Here is a 23,565-nt window from a genome sequence, read left to right on the forward strand (position 1 = left end):
CTCTAACAAGACACACATAGCTCCCATTTTCCTTGCATAAAATCGAAGCCTCTTCGTTCAATTATCCATCAACAAACACTTTTTGAGAATTTGAGAACTCTCATACCCTAATCTACACATAAGTTTTAAAAGAGGAAGCCCTAATTCACTCCCTCACACACCCAAAAACAGGACGTCACTGGAGCACTACCTTGAAAGATTTTGTCTTTTTCTTCATAAGCACTCAAAGTGATGATAATTGAACTAAGAAAGCACTATTCTAGCTTGAAAATCATGGAGCTATGAATCATGTGGCAATTTTGGCCACTTTTGACTTGTTCTTGAATCATTTTAGTCCATTCTATTGCTATTTTTGGTAGTTTCATCCGAAAATGGACATTTTGAGCCAATAAATCCACAACGAATGGGATAAGCTCCTCAATCAAGTTCAAAATCATACTTTAGCTCCAAATTCATGAAACCCCACATGGTCACACTTCTCATGGTATTTTTAATAGGCTTGGGTGCTAGTTTCCACATTTAGTTAGTGACAACATATGGAGAGCTTTCTAGGGGAGATGCCAATTGAGCAACATTTCACATCAATTACTTACATCAGAATTTTGTAGAACAATTTTCTAAAGCGTCTCAAGCAAAAAACGATCCCATCTAGGGATCCAAACCTAAAGACCTCTACATAAACCTAAAGACCTCTACATAGGCAATTTCCATAAAAAAACACACCAAGTTTATGTACGTCGCACTATCCACATACCATGCATAAGAGCAAGTTGGAAAGAAAAAAATTCCCTTTTTTCTATTTCAAAAATCTGTCTCACAATGTGATTAGCCTAAGATGGATTTTGAGAACCAAGTGCATATCCACATGACAATCAGTGATTGCGCACTACCAATCTACGCTTGTGAAAATAGTGTAACTTAAAAATTGAAGTTTGACAGGCTATAAGGGAAGGGCATGCAAAGAACACATTTAGAACTATCTCACACTTGTAGAACTCTCTTACACGTCACCCCCCATCTCAATTGAGGGGATCAACGAGATTCATCGAAGGATCTTCTAGACTTTTCCTAGTTGGAGTTGTGGAGTCCCTAGAAGTTGTGATTTGGAAAACAAAAGGTTGATCTAGCACTATTCTTCACCTTTTTGTTCCTAGTACTACTGGTACACAAGAAAGACGGATCATGGAGGATGCATATAGATTCTCGGGCTCTCGGGGTGGTCACTTTTCAAAATGTGTATCATATCAAGTGAGTTAATTGGAGAGAATTTTTAATAGTTAGAAATGTATCATTTTATATATACATTAGAAAGGGGTTGATTTTTTATGTTACAATACATATGTAGTAGCGATGTGTGTGAACACATCACTTAGGACCATCGAGGCATTTTTTCCCTCACTAGTAGGTTTTTTCCCTCGTGCAGTTTATATATTTCCATCATTCTAGGGCTAACTTACCTTCCCATTTACACTAAGTAATACTGCTCTCTGTTGTGTGCCCTCATCTTCTCCAATCTCAGTGTGTTTCCTTGCAACCCTATTTCCAATAATTGGTATCAAAGCAAGTTGTGTCCTCCCTGGGCTTAGTCGCCAGCACACGCTTGCTCACTTTCTCAGATTTTAGTGAGCATTGATGAGCATCAATAGGTCAAAAAATACTTTGGGTAAGCTCATAGAGCTTGGTCTACTCAGAATGTCCATTCAAGCTCATTCTGGCCTTTGTTTTCTCTCTAGGCAGTAGTATTATGCAGGCAATTTTGTCCTTTTGTGCAAATTTTTTTCAGTGCCATTTTTTGCATATCAAGTCCCTTATAGTCTTTTGTGGGTTGTGTTATATAGCACGTGTTGGTCACGCTTTGTTTCTCCTCTTTTCAGGCAGTGTTCACATCATGTGGATGCACTCGCCATGGCTAACAACAACACAGATGTGTTCAAAATGTTTGTTGCTAAGCATGAATTAGATGGGGACAATTACCCAATGTGGGCTTACATGATGCAACATGTTCTTGTATCAAAGGGCATTTGTAATGTTGTGCAAGACATTGATGTACGTCCTCATTTTGTGGATACATGCGATGTTGAGCATGTTGCATGATTTGGTGTCAAGATTGTTGTTGCTAGAGTTGATAAAGATACATAGGATCATGCTTTAATTGCATTATTTGTGACATGCACTATTACTCCTCACATTCACTCGACTAAATCAGCTAAACAGTGTTGGGATATTCTGGTTGGTCTTTATGCAAGTTGCAATAAGACTAAAATTGCATTACTGTATAAAGAGCTAGAATCAAAGATTATGCATGGGAAAGATGACATGGAAACTTTCCTTGTTGGAATCAACGATATAAATAAACAACTCATTTCTACAGGCGAAGCCATTTCAGACAGTCCCTTGTGCAGACTGTTCTTAATGCATTGCCAGATTCTTACCAAACTTTTGCTAGTACTTGGAGACTTATGATCCAAGGAAATCCTAATGTTGTCAAGTTTGATGCATTATGCACATTGTTCTTACAAGAGTAAGAAAGAACATGGCTAAACAACGTGCAGCTAAAGAGGATTTTGTTGCTACTCAAAGAAAAAGTGGTAACAATAATGCAGCCACTTCTCATGGTTCTTCGGCAAGTGGCAAATCACATGTTCCTTATGCTTCCACTGACAGCACTTTGTCTGAGAATTCTGGTGAAAAGGTTAAGAATTAGACGTCATTATTACAAGGCCAATGATCACTTGATTAAGCAGTGTCTTGAATTCAAAAGAGGCTAGTTCCACTACAAGTGCAACTATTGTAGAATCTTCTATGAAAGGAGATTGTGATGTGGATATAGATGCAGAGTGGGAATTTAGTGTAGAGTGCACTTATGATCCTTATGTCCATGATGCATGAATGTCAATTGCTGCAGATTCTTATGTGTGGTACTTAGATAGTGGTGCTACAAAGACATTACATGACATCATGACTTGTTTACCTCTCTCAAGGCTGTCCTCATGGGAATACAATCACTTGTGCCAACAGTGCCTCTTATCCGGTCAAGAGAGTTTGAAAGATTGTATTAACTATTGTGAATGGTAGTTCTTTTGCACTTGTTGATGCACTTTATGTACCTGGGATAAAAAAGAACCTTTTGTTTGTATCTACACTTGCTAGACTTGCTCTTGTTGTGAAATTTGTGGATGATAGATATACAGTTCATGATCTCAGTTTTGGTGATGAAATTGTTGCATCTGACATTTTATGCCGTGGGCTGTATAAGCTCACTTTGTTGACAAGTGTGTGAAAAATTCTGCAAATATAGTTGTGGATTCAAAGGCTATTTTAGATGCAAACTTTGGCATGCATGTTTTGGGCATCTGTATTTTTCCAGTTTGCTATGTTTGCAAAAATTTGATATGGTTGCTTTTTTGCTGCCTCTTGAAGCACCTATGAAGCATGTTTGTGAAGGCTATATTTTGGGTAAGATGCAACGTTCAAAGTTTCCAAAGGATGGTTTAGTGTGGGCTAATGCAAATTGTAACTTGTGCAAAGTGATGTTTGTGGTCCTACGAAAACTCTATCCTTGGGCAATTACCTTTACTTTGTGACTTTTATTGATGGTTACTCCAAGCATGCATGGGTGTATCCACTTAAAGCTAAGCCCAAAGTGTTTGTGTGCTTCAAGAAATTTTCTAGCTATGACTTAAAATGTCTCTAAATATACAATGGGCACCCTCCATTCATATCGAGGGGGAGTGTATATGTCTCATGAGTTTAAAGCATCTTTGGCTAGTCATGGGATAAAACACCAATGTACAATGCCAAGCCACATTCGTTTTGGCTTGAGGCCATCCTCTGTGCTACTTATTTACTTAATGGGTATCCTAAAAAAGCTTTGCAGTCTATGAATCCTTATGAAGCATGACATGATAAGAAGCCATCTATTCATCACATGTGCGTTTTAGGTTGTTTGGCTTATGCTTTGGTCCCACAAATGCAGCACAAAAAAATGGATGATAAGGCTGTCAAATGCATTTTTAAGTTGGTTAAATTACTGAAAGCAAAGTTTAAAGGTTTTACCATCCACAATCAAAGCATATCTTGGTTTCACGAGATGTTGTGTTTGTGGAAGCTTTTGTTCAGCCTTTGTTGTCATGTACTAGAGATAGTAATATAAGCTCACATGACATTTATGAAACTTTTTTGCCTCTTCAGTGGTGGAAACTAGAATGTAAATTCCAATGAGGCAGATGTACAGCATGTGGGGGTTTCCAAAAATACTACGGATCAGCCTATTACTCACACAGATGTCATGATGTACTTGATGTGGAAGGGGTTGAGAATGAGCAGGCTAGAGGTATGCCAAAATGGCCGGTGCATACTTTGTGTGATAGTAAATTAGATGCCCCTTTGTCTAGTCATATTCGTTCAGGTTCTCGCTATGCATCTTATGCATCAAATTGTTATGCTTTGGATATTTCTAGTTTATGTGATGTTGAGGAACCTCTGTCTTTTGATGAAGCACATAATTCTAAAAATTGGATGGCTACCATGCAATCAAAATATGATGCACTTATAGAAAATGACACATGGACTTTGTGTGATTGGCCTCTTGAAACAAAAGGCCATTCGTGTACGAAGTGGGTTTATAAGTTGAAGCGTAAGCCGGATGGTAAGATTGATTGCTATAAGGCTCGACTTGTTGCAAAAAGATATGCACAACAAAAAGGCATAGATTATGAAGAGACTTTTGGATATTGTTATTGATTTCTTGAATGGTGACATATTTGAGGAAGTTTATGTAATGCAGCCTCACGGTTTTGTCAACCAAGGACAAGAGGATAAAGTATGCAAATATAAGAAATCTTTGTATGGGTTGAAACAATCTCCTCGTGCTTGGTATGAGAAAGGAGAGACTGGTTTGGTTAAATGAGGCTTTCATAACAATCCAACAGAAAGCACTTATTATGTAGAGTGTGAGGGTGATGTACTTCTCATTGTTGTTCTATATGTGGATGACTTGTTGATCATGGGTCCGAATGAGACACATATTGTTGAATTTAAGTCTGATTTGAGTGCTACTTTCAAGATGAAATATTTGGGCTTGTTGCATCATTACTTGGGCATACAATTTAAGTAGTGTGATGGTGGTATTTCCTTGTGTCAAACATGTTACATAGAGACATTGCTATGTAAGTTTGAACTTGAGGACTGCAAACCTATTGCTACTCCCATAAAAATAGGTTTAAATTTTGGTATTCATGATGTTGGTGATCCTGCCAATGTCACTCTTTATCAAACTTCTATTGGATGCCTTATTTATGTATGCAATACAAGGGCGTATATTCAATTTGCAGTCTCACAGGTCATCGACTTATGCATAGCCCAAGGTCTAAGCATTGGTAGGCTATCAAAAGGATTTTTTACTACTTGACTAGCACTTCACACAACTTGGCTTGTTTTATCCCAAGGGGGGATCATTGTCACCAGATTTACATGCTTTTTTGTACTTGGATTGGGCTGGTTGTTATGACATACGAGTGGTTTTTGTTTCATGCTCGACAGTTCGTGCATATCGTGGTTGAGCAAGAAGCAACCTATTGTGGCCACCATAGGCTGATTACAGGGCAGTCTTCACAGCTACGGTTGAGTGTGTATGGCTCAGACGCCTTATGGCTTATTTGAGTGTTAGACAAGACACTTCCAACATCATCTACACTGACAATCAGAGCACATTGGCAGTTGTGAAGAACCCAGTTTTCCATGCTCACACAAAGCACATTGAGGTGCATTACCACTATGTCAAAGAGAGACTCTCATCAGGAGAGATCAGCTTGGCCTATGTGCCAACACAGGAAAACCTTGTAGATCTTTTCACAAAGGCATTCTCTTGTGAGAAATTTAAAGCTTTTTGCAAATCTTTGGGCTTACTGCCCTTTGTGGATTGATCATGTCCTCAAGCATGGCACTTCCCTATACCCTACGTGCCAGCTCTCATTGACCGCATCACTCCCAAGGGGGATTTGTTACCATATATATGGGGTAATGATGTGTGTGAACACACTTAGGACCAACGAGGCATTTTTTCCCTCACTTGGAGGTTTTTTTCCGTGTGCATTGTATATATGCCCATCATTCTAGGGCTAGCTTATCTTTCCATTGCACACTAAGTAATATTATTCTCTGTTGTGTGCCTTGAGCTTCTTCATCTTCTCCAAGCTATGTGTGTTTCCTCGCAACCCTATTTCCAACATTTTAAAATAGGCACATAGTGTGAATATAATATGTATATTGGGGTATCATTAATTATCTCTTAAATGCATGTGATATAAGGAGATTTTAATGAGTGACCAACCAAGTCGAGATCATAAGAAGATTACCACAAAGAATAGGTTTCCAATACCTAGGATCAATGAGATACTTGATAGATTAATGGTTCTACATGTTTCAACAAATTGATCTTTTTTTTTTTTAATCAGATCAAGATTTCTCTTATAGATGTATACAAGACCGCGTTAAGGACATCCTTTGGATTTTACGAGTATTTGGTGATTCATTTTGGTCATGAATTCTCCTGCAACATTCAACAAGATGATGGAAAGTGGAGCTAGAGTTTGTGAAGCACAAATTTCATATTTCAATCGGTAGACAACGAAGGAATACTGCTAAGTTTTAGCAAGGAGTTGGACAAGATTGAGGTTGAATTTTGAAGGCAAGAAGGAACTCGAGAGTGCAGGTTCCTTGCCTGACACCTTTGTAAATTGTGGACAACTTGAAATCACTCTTTGTTGTTGAGACTGTTTTGGGCCTCTCAATTTGTTCTTTGCAAAGAGGGTATTATTAAAACATATAGTGGGATAGGGGTTCTACAAACTCCTTGGGACACAAAGTTATCCCTAAAGCTATAATTAGAGATCGATGTAATTAGAGACCAGGTGTTTAGAAACAAACTAAGCACTTTTTGGATTGAAACCCTAAAATTTGCTAGGTCTAACTACCCTTGAGACCCTAAGGGGAGCAATCTATTGAACCCATATTCAAAATATACAAGGTGCTCAAAAAATTTGGATTTCTAATTGTTTGGTGTAACTCCAAATTCTACTGAAAGCAAGGGGGTGTGAACACTCAAATTTTATCTTTACTAGGTATAGTATCTGTCTTGGTGAGAGCTTGACAAACGCAAATTTGATATGAGCAACATATTGAGTTTATAACGATATGAGAGGTTGCTTATTAATGGAAACAATCTAAGGGTCAAAAATACCATTAACACCTAAAAATTTAGGTCCTAACCTATCGATTAATCATTTAAAGTTAAATAACCTATTAGTCATTTAAAGGTAAAAAAGTAGGTCGTAACCTATTGATTAGTCGTTTGAAGGTAAATAACCACTGCAATGCACTAATATCACTAAAAGAAATCCAAAAATATTTTAAAATAACATGATGCCATCAAAAAATTGTTGCACCAAAAGTAGATCAAGGTATATTGCAGTACAAGGGCTTAGGGAGCAAGGAGCAGTATATCAAGAGCTCTAGATACACTCAAGGTTTTTGCATAACCCATGCTTCAAGCTCAAAAGTTCCTTCAAAAGCCTCTACTCAAAGTAGTCAAGGGAGTGGCCTTTCTAAGGGACCTATAGGTAACATCTTAGAGAAAGAATTTGTTTTAGACTACGAGGATATCACCTCTTATGGTACATAGTCGATAGCCTCTATGGGTGGACCTACAAAGGAGGGGCATGGGGTTCATTGTGAGCACATCTTTACTCTCATAGTATGCTAATGTGTATGTTATCTCTTAAGATGGAATGAGCTCGTCACTTGACAACTATTGCAGAGCAAGAAATTTAGATGTGTTGCGTGCTAGAACGTTTTTAATGATATTCAGGATATGACTACACATCCCATAATGTGCAAACCATGATGTGTTGCAACTTTACTAGATTCAAGAATTCAATTTGATACATTCACCTACAAATACTTGCACGATCAAGGAAAATGTGTGCTTTCTTTGAAAAACAAGCAATTTTGTGATCTCCAAGAAAAGACACTTTGTTTCAAAACATTGGAAAAAAAAATCAAGTGCATAATTTTGTCTATATCCTTTCAAACAAGAATACTTCAAACAATACTTTTCTATCTTCAAGAGCACAAATCTAGATGAAAAAGTTCAAGTTTCCTATTTGATAGCCATGGCATCATTGCCGTTGATATGAAAACTACTATAAAGGTATAATCCTAATTGGCTAAGAGCTCTAGTTGAAAGTTAATCGTTTTGTGAGAAATTGTATATAGAAGTGTCATCACGAGAGTATTGAGTTGCTTGTTTACAAAAGAATTTACAGATTCTAGTTCATTATCTTTGGACCCAACCACCTAATCCATTATTCTTAATCTGCATTAAAGAAGAAAAATCACTTGCCATAGGCCTTACGTGGTAGTTTTAAAGATGGTGCCCTTTTTTTCTAATTCAAGATATAATCAATTCAACTCACCTATAGCACTAATAGTGCTAAATCTTTCCCTTGTTTTTGCTTTGAGTTTGTCATTCTCTATTTATGAGTAGGTAGAGGTTTGGGACCATCAGTAAGTGGTGCATTATTATTATGCAAAGAAACTATGGATTTTGAAAAAGGATGCCTTGAAGGTCACATGCGTCCATCATAATAGACCACATAAAGAGGATTCAAGGATTTTTTTGGAGCTCCCATGATGGAAGGCCCCCATCTATCCAAAAGTAATAATCAACCAGCTAGAGTATGCAAGATAGTGCTAATAAATATATGTTCATGATAAATGGTGTCTAATGCAACAATATAATGCTTGTAACGATCTTAGATCCTTGTCATAATATCTTCTACTTCAACTTGCCAATGCTTGCTTCCTACGGAGCTTGCTACATCAGACATGATACTTTGCTTCACCCAATCATTCCCCTCTATGATCAAAGAATCCACGAGTAACCCATGTATTGCCTTGTGATGATGCTGCTCCAAATGCTTGAAGCCATCATTTGGAGAGTGATATTCATGAAGGATGATGTTTGTAGTTGGAATCATAGTTGTAGGATAGATTGCCGTTGTCCCAAATCTATTGGGACCAAGAGAGTGGTGTTTATCTATAGCAAATGTGCTGAGGTCTTCGGTCTCCCTTGAGTACACAATCAATCTTGGTTCAAGATTGAGATATACTCCTCCATAGCTAGTACCACTAGCCGACTTGCACGGACCATTGGCATAGCCACAAACTTCCGTAGCTTTCCGTGTTCACGTTTGGGCTCCATTGGGCACTTCGTGTCAACTACTGAGGGATTATCTGCTTCATGCAAAAAATGGCACATGTAGGATTGCTAGTGAGTACATGCATAGGCTTGTAGTGGAGGAAAGACATTGGTTAGATTCCCTCACCCGTCTCAAAGCTTCTTTCGGGGACAACTTGTAGGCATTATGCCCCCCCTTGGTGGCTCATCTGCACTATTCTCATGTGCCACCACCAATAAGAGACTTTGCCCTATGTCCTAATGACAAGCTCCTAGTAGCATCCAATGGACCCTGTCCTCAACAATTTAGTTACTTGTTTTTCTCTCCTTACAATTGAATGATTCTCCAAACAAATCGTTATGCCAAAAAAAAACTGGTGGTATTAGAAGTGTGTTTTTGAATAGAATCACCAATTGCCCCTCTTGTGCAAAATTGCAGAAATGGACGATTTCATAATCCAAATACAAGTAAGGAGTACCTCCTTAACGGGGCTCCCCATGGTCTTAGAAATTCAATCTAAATGGATATCAAGTTCCAAGTTTTAGTGATTTGAAAAGACAGTTGTGAAGTAGTTCCTTTTCTGATCGCATCTTGGTTGCAAGATCGTTATTATAACCTCTTCGCGGTCTTAGGAAGATGGTTGTTTGGCACAAGTATTGAGTGAGGATACTTGGTAGTCCCTTTTCTTTCCTTCTATTTGCTATCTTTGACATTAAGGGCAAGATACATGTATCACTTATTTTCAAAACAAATATCATCCAATTATTCAGTATAGAGGTGTGTGTATCTCATACAAGACGATGTCCATTTGGATCCAAGTCGCCTCAAGGAAGACTGTAATTGCGCTTGCCTTAATCAACTCAGCTCTTGTCCTTCATAAAGTTGGCAGGGGTAGAGATTCCTTAAAAGAGCATCCTTTATCCTCAATGTCGAGCTCTTCAGTGAATTTGAGGGCACCCACTTTACCTTCTATTAATTTGAAAACCATATAGATACTACTAAATTTAAATAAGGGGGTACCCTGAATAGAAAATCCTCTCAGAAGAGAGATACCCCTTCACATCAATTCCCACAGAGTTTTCTCCTTGACATAAAGCCATTTTATCCAAAGAACCCAAAAAGAAAAAGCGCAAGTGGTGGAATACACATGCAACTTACGTGCATGAGTCCGTAAGTCGAGTTCTAGAAAGATTCTCTGCACAAGGCCATAAAATTGAACAAGGTGAAGGGTCACATTGGTGTTCTAAAACCAAGAAAGGAAAAGGAAGTCAATTGAGGACTTAAATGAAGCGACCCATTTACAAACTACATAAAAGCATACAAAAATTTGTATGCCTTTCTCCCCTTTAGGATTCCAAAAACAAGAAAGCACAACATGGATGATTACATAGAAGAGCTTACACATGCAACTTTGTGCTTTAGGTATAAGCATGACACACACCTTGAAAGAACCTATAGATGACTTTAGGAAACATAAGCAAGAATTTATAAGCATTCGAGTCGAATGTGCCATCATTATGGCTGTAGTCCAACTCCAACAATGGCAGTGTCCTTGGCACAATCATATAAACTGGTCTTCCACAATTACTTTGAGCTGGAGTAATCGATCTATAATTTGCGGGGTCATGAGCTGACGGGCTGCATCCATGACCGTTTCTTGTTTGTTGAGATGATAAGCATCCAGCACAAGCTTGATCCATTTTAGAAGCTTTTCCGGTTTCCTGTTCAGCACCACATAACTTCTTGACTATTTGAGCACCAACTGAAAACTTCACAAGCTAAGGTAGTGTCAAGAGTAGCCACCCTACGTGTACAGCTTATCTGCTTCTTTTTCGGTGTGTTCATCTCCAGGAGAGAAGCATTCCGTAAGGGCCTTGAAACGCGAAGTTGGATCCTCACAAGCAAGAATGTCTTGCAGGATTCTTATCTCTTTTGGTATCAGTCGCTGTAAATGTCCTCTAGCCACCATATAGAGATGATGCATCAAATCTTTGATCTGTGTTCATTCCAGGAGGAAACCATTGGCTCTCTCTCATAGATAGATAGATAGGTAGGTAGGTAGGTAGATATATATATATATATATATATCTTCAAAAAATCAGGAAAGCCTGGACAAATGAGCTATAAGCGGGACTAAAACAATTGTGCAAAACACAAAACCAAGCAAACAACTTGATCAAAATATACCAACCTCATCTGTCATTGTGTTTGAATCTTTTGCAGCAGCCCATGCCTTTGCAAAAAGCAGCATCAAAGTGGAATCAAGCTGCTTCTTTTCAGCCAGTTTGTCAAGTTTGCTGCAGGCCTCATCAAGGGAAGAAGCATCCAAAATCTTGTCGAATTTCTGTTGGGCTATAGTGACTGCTACAACATCCTCTAAAGCCCTATCATGAGCCTCCACTGCTGCAAGACATTTGGCGGCAATCCTTGCGAGATCTGCAGCAGAATGTGGAATAAGCACAAGAGGAAAGTCATGCTTACAACCAGGGCTTGCATTAGCAAGTACCACTGAAACTAGATGACCTCTTTTGAGTTGAAGTTTACAGCCAGAAAGACGAAAAGAGGAGGTGAAAGACTCATGACCTGTTCAACCACCCACTCAAGTAGGAAAGAAACCAAATGACCTCTTTTCAGTGAAATTTATGGTCAGAAAGACAAGAAAGACTCATGATCTGTTCAACCATGAGTCTGCATTGCAAAAAAGTCAAGTGACAACTAGGTACTAAAGTTTTAGCTATGTTTTATGTTGATGCAATCAGGCAGATGAAATTTGTTGTGTACTTGATCAATAATTTCGAACATTCAAAGCAAAATCTCAGGATACAAATTCAAATCAATAGATATGCTCATATCAAGGGCCCAAAACCTGAAAAGATTTTTAGTTTAGAATTCAGAAATTATACCTCAGCCTACATAGAATTCTAGTCACACCAAAATTAACAGTGCTGCCATGTCCCCTTAGCAATACCGAGTGCTTGAAATAGCACCTTCTAATGTGAGAGCAGATCCAAACACATATCCAGATGTAAAAGCTTTCCTTTACATAGATTTCAAATCTCACCATCACGTCTGTCCAATCGATTACTAGATGCTTCACAAAGTAATGTCATATGCTGGAAAAATGCATTAGTGAATTCCTTGCGTCGACCAGCAACCACAACATCCAGCTCAGGCCAGTTGTCCTTCACATAATCAAACAGCTGCTTGCATTTCTCCATCTCTGCATCCACCTGAGAGCTGATCAATGAAGTTAGTTTCTCTACAAGGGTATCAAATTTAACCCCGACATTAGACCCCCCATGTCAGGAGGAAACAAAAAATATGTTAAAACAAGATTGGAGACTACAAGAACCATGCAGCTCAAAAGGAGGGAAGAAATCAACAAAGTGCTTACCAGCAAGAGCATCAGGTTGTCAATGAGGAGACAGGTTAAAGAAAGAAAAGCTTTAGTTTGAGCATCTAAATACAGAATGAGCTCAATGTGCATTCTAAAGATATTCTTTATTGAGAAATTTATTTCCATGTAATGTAGATGGCGAAGCCAGCATTGCCAACCTGCCTAAGTACTCAAAAATTTAAGGCTGTCAGATCAACTAAGGGCTCCTTTTAAAACCCCATTCTGACAATGTTAAGACCATCAAAATCATGCATTACTGACCACATTCAGTCATCGACAGTCAAAATAAGATGATCAATAACGTTGAAAGAAACAATCCTCATTGACAGAAAGTTGAAAAAACAGAACAGCTGCCAAAACTTCATTGGGTAAGAATGCTAGAAAAACCATAAATGTACAACTTAGAAGAAGATACACAGACAAAGACAGTGTCCAATGTTCTTTTTGGACATGCAAACTCTAAGAAGACCCAAGGGTCTAAAAAGACTAGAACTCTTGCACACGTACAAACAAGAGACACATAATATTCATACAAAGAACGACTTCAAATTTATGAAATAAGACAGAAATAGACAAGGTAAATAACAAAAGCTTTCTTCGCTTATAAACTGTCAAAGTGCAGCAGAAGATGTGGTGACAAGGGAACATGGGGATGTGTGTGTGTGTGTGTGTGTTTTTAGAGAGAGAGAGAGAGAGAGAGAGAGAGAGAGAGAGAGAGAGTGGCGCAAACCTATTAAGGCACAAATGCTGCTAACAAGAGAGTACAAGGCTCTGAACACTGCCAAAATGGGGGCTTCCCCTCTCCCTATATAGGGAGCCTACAAAAATGCCTAAGCCACATGAAATACCATAGGACCCATAAATGGGGGGGAAAGGGAAAATAATTGGGCGCCCACCTAAACGGCCAGTAAGAGGCCGCCGGCTGGACCAAATCTGGACAAGAAAAAACCCCACATCATTTTTGGGCGCTATGTTTGGCAATTGCTATTCATAGCGCCACTTTTCTGTATCAGTTGCTTTTGGTTTTGAGGCCTTTATAAATGAAAGTCAACAATGCAGAAGCGTACAACAAGTGGGAGAATACGAGAGAGAGAGAGAGAGAGAGAGAGAGAGAGAGAGAGAGAGAGTCTACTGAACCAACCAACTGGGCAATGAATCGATTATTTACATTGGGGGCAAGGTGGTGCTTATGTACTCATCTTAGCAAATTCCCCTACCCAAGATTTAACAAACAAGCAGAATAAATACCTAAAGCCAAAATAAATATTGGGATCACATTGGGCCACTCACTTGAGATGCTATAACTTTGACACCCTCTTTGCAGCTAATAGTGGACATATGTAGGAAGACCAAGTCGATGAAGAAGATACCATGAACACCCCAGAAGAGGCCTCATACTAGGTACACCTCGGTTATGCTACCTCCAACATTTTACCTTAGAAGAATGCCATCTTGAGCACCGTTTGCCTTATAGAAAATTAAATTGTGGACCACACTATGTCCAAGAATCCCCATTTGTGAACTGTGAAACATCACGTCCAAACATTCCTAGACAATGAACTTTTAAACACATCATGTCCATAATCCGGCCTATAAAAATGGATTGATGCAGTCATCCATAGTGTTTTTATATGTCGCGTTGATTCCTTGCTAGATGCATGTGCCTTGAACTCCAACCCATGGATTCAAACACCGATAACTTGAACTCCAACACATGGGTCCAAAGCATTTGTAGGGAGCTTTCTTTGCCCCTCTTTGCCATTCACGAGCCTCTTCCTAGTTGAAGCTAGTTGTGGCAACTGCCACCTGGCTAGAAATCTGGCATCGCGGCCACTATGGGCGCCACCACATGTGCCATGCCGATCTCCTCTGTCAAATCTTATCGTTGCTATCTTTGTCAAGCTTGCCTTTGCGTTTTATCTCTTATGAATTCTTGCTTTTGTCTTTGGCTTCAAACTCCAAAGCCAAACAAAGCGTCTCAATCCCCCTTGAGAACACCAACTGAGCCGAGACAGCTAAGTCATTATTAGCCATGCCATCCTTGTCAAGCTTGCCTTTGCCTTTGTCCTCTAGCGAGCTCGTGCATTTGCATTTGGCTTCACAATCCCAAGCCAAACAAATTGACGGCTTCCTAGAGAACTTCATCCGTGCATAGGTCGAACTGGATACTCGTCGATCCACTTTCCATACCCATGTTGATCTTCGCTCTTTGTGGCAGTCATTGAAGCGGGAAATCTCCATTTTGACTAGTTGTGTAACCAGTCTCCTTTGGGTAGCATTTCAATGCTTCCCATAGAGGTAGGCCAAAAACAGGACAATCTCCTCAACATATCAAAACGCCACAGTTTTGAAGGCTTTTCTTCACACCAATCGACTGCCAGCGGCTATAATCCCTCTCCGTTTCAAGACGTTGCAAAGAAACTGAGCTACCAAAGGAACCTCATGGTTGATTACATCTCAAAATGCTAGCAAAGTCGCCAACTGTTGGAGCTTTCCATTGCTTCGCAAACGGCCTTTTTTCACAGCATCTCAAAACGCTATAGTTAACGGGCTCTCTCAAAACACTTCTTGATGTTGCCTTGTCGTTCCCAAGATTCTCCTGACCACCCCGTCCGACTGCGTTTTGAAACGCATAGATGGGATCTTGAAAACTTTACGATCTGCCGCCAAGACACTCCAAAAACGCCAGCATTTGGAGAAGCAATTAGCCGGCACCCTACTCCTTCACTAGCTCAAAGTTCCTCCCTTCAACGAGCTCCTTTCCTCTTCTTCGTGTGGTTTCTCTGGGGATCAAAGTTCCGTGCGCTCTGATACCATGTCAAAGTCGAGGATGTGGAAGTTTACAATGAGCGGGAGAATTGTCACAAAGTGATGACGTGTCTGCCCGAGAGCATGCGGGAAACCCTAACCTTGACTGCTGCTGAAAACCCTAATTCTGGAAACCCTAACCCTAAAACCTGCTGCTGAAAACCCTAATTCTGGAAACCCTAATCTGCCAGAAACCCTAAAAACAGCAGAAACCCTAACCCTAAAAGGGCAGCAGAGCAGAATTTCGTGATGATGACGTGGCATGATTCCGTAAATTGCGGTGCAGTATACGGGCTGCGGCAGAATCTGCTTTTGCTCTACGCAATTGGAGATAAGAGAGAGAGAGAGAGAGAGAGAATACTTTTGCTTTATTTTTACTAAAGCTCAAGAGAGCTTGTGAGAGAAAAAAAAAAACTTTGCTTTTGATTTTAGGCTTTTGGGGCTCTGCTTTTGGCATCCCTTGTAAATTAAATATGTGAGTTGGGCTCCCACTCTGGAGAGCATCTGGACGCAAAGTCTGAGAGTGAGACCCGATCCACTCTTGTACTTTGAACATTGATTAATACATAAAGAAATATCGAAAGGGGCGCCAGTCTTTGGGGCCAATATCTCTAGGCACGGAACTCCGCCGGGCCAGTGCAAATCTATTGTGAATTGTGCACTGTTTTGAAGTGGTTATTTGGTGTTGTCGTGATTGATTCTTGACTTGGAGTGTCGAAGTCTGTTACCGTGGTATCAGAGCACGGCCGATTTCTCTTCTACGGGAAATCCGATCACAATTTTTTCTTTTCCGCAGCACCTATGGCTTCATGCAAGGATCAGTCGACTCCCTCTGCATCCCAAGATGCAGGCAGGGATCACAACGAAGATTCCGGTAGAGAGTATGGCCCGCCTCGGCCTACTCAAGCGGAGCAACAAGAGATGAAGTGTCGTCAATTGATCGGCGATGCAACAAAGATGATGATCAGTTTTGTGAAGGACCCAAAATTGGCAAAATATATGAGCGAGACTTCTTTTCAGGAAGTGCACAAGCAGTGGCAGAAAACCACAACACCACCCCCGAACCACTCTCAAGAAACCTTCTCCTCACAAGCAATATTCAAAGAAGGAATTAGAAGAGGTGGTTGATGCATGGATTGCTCAGCTTTTTGACGTGCAGAACAAAGCTAAAAAGCACGGCAAAAAGCAAAAGAAAGGCACTGACTTCCCAGCTTATTTGGGTCGTCAGTCGACATTTGATAAGGCAAAGAAACAAAAGAAGAGTGTTCGATTCGAAGTACCCAGTTCTTCTTCTTTTTCTTCTTCTGACAGTTCTTATAGCTCTTCAGATTTGAGGGAAGAAGACAGAAAAGGCAAAAAGCGAAGCAAGAAACAACGCTTTGGAAAGGGCAAGAAAAAGGCAAAGAAGTATAAATCTCGCCCAGTGAGTGACAGTTCTACAGAGGACTCGTCTGCAGACAATTCAGACTTTGATGACGGCAACTTTTATGCGAACAAGAAGAATTTTTTAAAAGCCAACCAGTATGACTTTCTGGAAGATAAAAGCAAGAAAGTCCGAGAGTTTAAGGAAGGTGGACAATCGATCAAATTTGACACTTTTTCAGGATATAAAGATGCTTCGAAGGCTTTGTCTTTTATACAGCAGTTTGACATCGCTTTCGCGAGAGGACGCTACTCCGAGCACTCCAAGATTCGGAGAGCTGCCTCTTATTTTAAGGGGAATGCTCGAACTTGGTGGTCCACGCTTCTTTTAAACAAGACTGTGCCAGTTAAATGGCTGAAATTTAAGAAGCTTTGTATTTCTTCTTGGTTGACTCCAGAGTATGAACGCAATATACGAGCCGCTTGGAACCATCTTCGGATGACCAAGAGACATACAGTGGACGCTTATTGAGAGAGATTCTGGAGCTCTTTTCTACCCGCCTCTTCATTCAAGAAGATCTCGTTCAGAGAACAGATTGAGCGGTTTACCTTGGGTCTACCTACAAAGATCCGAAATCACTGCTTGGAACAGAAGTCAGCTTCTATTCATGAGTTGATGAGTCATGCGAAACAGGGCTTTGCCATTCACTCTAGCAGTCTGACCTACCCCACCGATGAGGTCATGACACAACGATCCGAACATACTTCAGCGAATGAAAGTAGAAATAGAAAGAGCAACCCAGGCAAGAAGGATGCACGACCCACGCTTACTCCTCAAGAGAGAGCTCGCTTCATCAAGAAGGGGAAGTGCTTTGGATGCGGGGAACACGGACATATCTCCGCGAAGTGTCCTAAAAAGACACAGAAAGAACAGAATGACAAGGACGACGAAAAGCCTGAGAGTTTGAGAGCAGCTGAGGAACGTGAAGAAAAGGCAAGATGAAAACAGGATTGGTTCTAGATTGTGTGGGTATCGATCCCAACACCATGGACGAGAGTACAGAACTTTGTCGAGCTTGGGGCAAAGTGAAAGACCAAGAGGCACTGATCTTCTTTGATGGAAGAGCCAAGGCCAACTTCATTTCACCAGAATTGGCGGCGCGGCTCAAGATCACTCCCGATCGGATGGGACCACTTGCGGAGGCTGTTCTAGCGGCACCCGACAGGGACGTAGCCATTACACCTGTCATTGGCAAACTTCGGTTGCATTGTCAGGGGTATTTGGGGCATGAGGACTTTTACATAATGCCTTTGGAAGGTTGTGATGTTCTCTTGTGAATTCCCTGGTACCACAAGAACAACGCCGTGGTCGATTATCGGGCAAAGGAAAGCAACATTGACTACAGAGAAGGGCAAAACCATTGTACTTGACATTAAACTGAAGGGCGAATCTGTCCCTATTGTATCGGCTTCCGCCATTTCTAAATTAATGAAATCCAATATGTTTGTTTACTCGATCTTTATGAAAGAATTGAGTGATAAGGATAGGACAAATATGTCTAAACTTGATAAAGAACGCCAAGATTTTCTCCACTCTCACGCCGATTGCTTCTCAGAGGGCCTACCAGGCGAGTTACCACCTGCTCGTCTTGAAGATCATACCATTGATCTGATACCTGGAAGCACACCACCGAACCAGCCACCTTACCCTGTGAGCCGAGCACAGAATGAAGAGATTATGAACCAAGTGAAAGACCTCTCGGAAAAGGGTCTTGTCCAGCCTGGTACTTCCCGTATTGCTCTCCAGTGTTATTGGTTTTGAAGAAAGACGAATTTAGGAGAATGTGCATCCATTATAGAGCTCTCAACAAAATCACCATCAAGAACAGATTTCCGATTCCTAGGATCGATGATATACTCGACAGATTACAAGGATCCTCGTGCTTCAGCAGGATTGATTTGAAGAGTGGATATCATCAGATCAGGATCGCACCGGGAGACGTCTACAAGACAGCTTTTCGGACGACTTTTGGGTTATTTGAGTTTTTGGTAATGCCTTTTGGCTTAACCAATGCTCCTGTGACATTTAACCGGATGATGGACAGGATTTTTAGAGAGTACAGACTATTTGTTGGCACTTTCTTTGACATATCATTGTTTTCTCCAAGAATGAGACAGAACATAGAGATCATCTGTTTCAGATCTTTCAGGCATTACGAGATCACAAGTTAGTGATTAATGCAAAGAAAAGTGAATTTTTCCTACCTGAGATACACTTTTTGGGACACATTGTTTCAACAGGCAGGAGTGCAAATGGATCCGGCCAAGATAGAGACTATGTCACCAACGTGTGACTACTATCTATCCTTTTCGTTGATTTCTTTCTTATTATCTATTTACTTTCACTTTTTGGAAACACCCCTCGGGAAATCTACCTGCCCTGCATTGCATAGCTAGTGTGGAACTGTCCAGAGGGAGTCCAGGCCTGAGGGCAAGAGAGCACTAAGGTTGAACAAGGACTATGATTAGCCAAGTGGGGTCATTGACTAGCCAAAGTGGAATCCTTTGCTACAGAGGCTACATTTCAGTTCTGGATGTGGCCACAGTGTACAAAGAGGGTCGGATGACCTAGAAAGATACAATGGCAGCATCTCCTAAAATTTAGGGAACTGCTATTTTGAGACCTGAAAATGTGTTGGCGTCATTACCTTCGGAATGACAAAGGGAACATTTTCTTACTCTGTCGTGAAGTCAACTGGGCAACCGGTTGGGAGATTTTTAGGCGGCAACCCCGAAACGGGAAAATGCTTGTAAATGTGCCAAGTGGCACCTTCTGGTGCACTTTCCTCATGCAACAAGAAGTGGCGCTGATTTGAAGGAGAGAGAGCCTCATTTTCAGATTTTGTCACAGGTTAAGAGCTATGGAGTGCTTGCTTTCCCTCTTATGCACAGTGCGGTGCCAAGAGTGATGCCCTGCACGCTACGCACTGCCCTCTCTCTCCCCTTTGGCAGTATGTTATGCCCCTCTAGTGGGCTCTTCATTTGACCAATGTACAGTTGTGTGGGTTCATGCGCGATTGCCGAGGCAAGAGCCTCTTGCACAGGTACTGGATTAGCTAGCGGCTAATCCCCCCGCAGGTACAGGTGAATTCGGAGAGGTTTCACGCCAAAAATCTCGTCCGATTCAAAGGGCAAGTAGCCCTACAGGTGCGGGAGCTTGAGGACTTGCTACGGATGCGACCGGCACGCGAAACGGAGCCCGAAACAGTAAATTACAGCCTGCTGTGTATTTTTGCAGGTTTAGGGTTTTGGCCCTAAACGGACCCTAATACCCCTAGGTGGTTCGGGGATGCAAGGGGACCGCTGTACAGGTGATCTGGCGCATTTTCAGGGCTGAAAACAGAGAATTCAGCGTGCTGCAGATTCTCGCCAGGTTTTGCAAAGTGCCCATATGCGTCAGGAAAGTCGGCCAATGCGTGGGAATACTGACTGTGAAGGGTTCTAGTACAGTTATGCTGCCGAAATCAAGCCAGAACAGTCAAAATTCAGCCAAGGTTGTACGGGGCAGCTTGGAAAGAACCACAGCGTATATTCCCTCTTTTAAACAATAAAGAAATACCGAAAGGGGCGCCTAAGTTAGGGGCCAATCTGGTGTTGGTCTTCTCATACAGGTGCATTCTAGCGTCTGTATCCCATTCCCCTCTCTTGTGTCACTATAGCGCAGGTAAAATAGACGACTAATAATGGGTGAAAGCTAAATCAAGGTTTGAAGTAAAGTCTACCGCCCTTTTTGGATTGAACAGGCCAGTTTCAGACTATCCGCGATTGGCCCAATTTGAAGAATGTCCATGAAGTTAGAAGCTTCTTGAGACTGTGTTCGCACTACAGGCGGTTCATTCGAAAGTTTGCAGAGATTGCTTCCCCTTTGCATATCTCGACACAGAAAGGAGTCCCTTTCTCGTGAAATCCACAGAGGTGACTGCCTTTCAGACATTGAAAGAGAAATTGACTACGGGACCAGTTTTGACTTTGCCGGACTTGCAGAAGTCATTTGAAGTATATTGTGATGCTTGTGGTCGTAGTCTGGGTGCGGTCTTAATGCAAGAAGGCCATGTCATTGCTTATCAATTGCAAAAGAGCAAGCTATCTCCTCTCCATAACTGCCAAAAAAGCACCAAAACACAACACAAACCAAGTTGCACGATTGGTTCCACCAAGAGAGCGCTCTGATACCATGACAGAAGTGGCAACGGAGAAAATGCTGAAAACAACGGCATCATGTGTAAAACCTCTTCAATGATGGACAACAACAATCTCTAGGCTTGGAACCTCAAAGGCTACGATGAACAGAAGCAAGCTAGAACGAAGTGTAGAGGGGTCACGTAGGGTAGATGTGTGAAACAAACACGCGGAGAGGATCTTTCGGCTACACGGACCGCCTACTGACACGCGTCGGACGAACCACCCAACCATAGCCACCATCCGGCAACACCTCCATGCTAGGGCCAACGTCCGAGGACGTAGGCGTGCACCTATAGGACCGAGCGTCCTATACCGCATGGCCTCACCTCCTCGAGGTGACCTCACGCACTCCTAGCCTCCTCGGCTAACCACTAGACATCTAGGCTAGATCCCCTCTCCTATAAGCGGGACATAACATACTTCCCCCCTTAAGAACCATTGATGTCATCATCAATGAAGAGGAGATACTGAGCTTTCAAAGCTCTAACTGATTCTCAAGTAGCAAACCTTTCAAATTGACCCTTCCATTTAATTAAGTACTCTTCATACGCTTTTTGGCGCGAATGACCAGTACAATGATCTAAAGCAGCCTCTAGTTCTCGAGGAATATACTCAGTTTGCATATCTTGCGATACATTTTCCTCGATAGGCACAACTATGTCGGCTTCGCTTGATTTTTCATCAAGGAGGCGACTGACATGAAACATTGGATGTACACTAACATTTGAAGGAAAAGCTAGTTTATAGGCAACTTGGCCAATTTTCTTTGTGATTAAGAACGGACCACAATATCTAATTGAAAGCATATAATGCTTTCCAGTTCGCATAGTCTACGACCTTATGGAATGAACCTAACCCTAATTTTTAATTTTTGGTGCAGGTTTCAGGATGGAAAGTCAGTCGACTTTTCGAGCTCGACTGATGTTGAGATTACTATTTAAGTTTGAAATCTGTTTGAGGACTTGTTTGGTGTTCCTATTGGAATTTGTTTGAAATGGATAGTATCTGTTTTGAACCTGTTTTGGTGTCACAAAGTGATGACGTGGCTGCCCTAGCTGGGAAAAACCCTAAACCTAAATGTAGGGAAACAGAAACCCTGATTCTGCCAAAAACCCTAATTGGCTGGCTGCAGAAAATCAGACCTGCTGATGTGGCAGCTTCCGTACATCTGCTGATGTGGCAGCCCGCAAATGCAGTAGATTTTCCGGAAAAAAGCACCTGCAGCAATTCAGCTTTTGGACAGTTTTTGAGCATTGCTTTTTGCTACGCCTTTTGGCAAGAGAGGCTTTCTCTTTGCTTTAATTTACTAAGCAAGAGAGAGAAAAAGAAACTGCTTTATTTTTGCAAAGCTTTATGAGCTTTTGATTTTCAGCTTTTGGGGCTCTGCTTTGGCATCCCTTGTACTCTTTAAATAAGTGGGTAGGCCACTCACAACTCAGAGCATCTGGACGCAGAGGTTAGTGTGAGCGCCTGCCCGCACTCTTGTACTTTGAACACAGACTAATACAAAAAGAAATACCGAAAAACGCGCGCCAGTCTTTGGGGCCAATATCTCTAGGCACGGAATTTCGTCGGGCCAATGTCAAATAAATTGTGAACTATGAACCGTGAACCATTTTGAAGTCGTTATTTGGTGTTGTCATGGTAGATTCTTGACTTGGAGTGTCCAAGTCTATTACACTGGTATCAGAGCACGACCGATTTCCCTTCTACGGAAAATCCAATCCCTAATTTTTTTTTCCGCGGCACCTATGGCTTCAAGCAAGGATCAGTCGACTCCCTCTGCATCCGAAGATGCGGGAAGGGATCACAACGAAGATTCATGCGATGAGTATGACCCGCCTCGGCCTACTCAGGTGGAGCGTCAAGAGATGGAGCGCCGACAATTGATCGGCGATGGAACAAAGATGATGATTTTGCCAAGGACCCGAAAATGGCAAAATATATGAGCAAGACCTCTCTAGAGGAGGTGCACACGCAGTGGTAGAAAACCACAACACCATCCCAAAAACCCGCTCTCAAGAAACCTCCTGTTCCCAAGAAGTATACAGAGAAGGAATTAGAAGAGGTGGTGGATGCACGACTTGCTCAGCTTTTTGACGCGTAAAACAAAGCTGAAAAGCACGGCAAAAAGCAGAAGAAAGGCGTTGACTTCCCGGGTTATTTGGGTCATCAGTCTACCTTTAAAAAAGCAAGAAAACAGAAGAAGTGTGTTCGATTCAAAGGAGTACCCAGATCTTCTTCCTCTTCTTCTTCTGACAGTTCTTCTAGCTCATCTGACTCGAGCGAAGAAGATAGAAAAGGCAAAAAGCGAAGCAAGAAGCAACGCTTCGGAAAGGGCAAGAAAAAGACAAAGAAGTCTAAATCTCGCCCCATGAGTGACAATTCTACAGAGGACTCGTCTTCAGACAGTTCGGACTCTGATGAGAGCAACTTTTATGCAAAGAAGAAGAATTTTTACAAAGCCAACCAGTATGACTTTCTCGAAGACAAAAGCAAGAAAGTCCGAGAATTTAA

General features: G+C 41.3%; 1 protein-coding gene across 1 annotated transcript in view; it reads right to left on the reverse strand.

The window, feature by feature from the left end:
- Positions 1 to 10,488: 10,488 nt before the first annotated feature.
- LOC147458054 (uncharacterized protein At4g37920-like) overlaps positions 10,489 to 23,565 on the reverse strand; it is a 28,359-nt gene continuing 15,282 nt past the window's right edge. The window contains exons 3-6 of the mRNA XM_086512808.1: positions 12,301 to 12,469; positions 11,431 to 11,675; positions 11,048 to 11,235; positions 10,489 to 10,960 (exon numbers count right to left, since the gene is read on the reverse strand). Coding sequence (XP_086368934.1) covers positions 10,801 to 10,960; positions 11,048 to 11,235; positions 11,431 to 11,675; positions 12,301 to 12,469 — 762 coding nt within the window. The 3' untranslated portion in view covers positions 10,489 to 10,800. The remainder of the gene's footprint in view (positions 10,961 to 11,047; positions 11,236 to 11,430; positions 11,676 to 12,300; positions 12,470 to 23,565) is intronic.

Source organism: Adiantum capillus-veneris, chromosome 5 (genome assembly GCF_014529385.1).
Source record: "Adiantum capillus-veneris isolate H3 chromosome 5, ASM1452938v2, whole genome shotgun sequence".
Lineage (NCBI taxonomy): Eukaryota > Viridiplantae > Streptophyta > Polypodiopsida > Polypodiales > Pteridaceae > Adiantum > Adiantum capillus-veneris.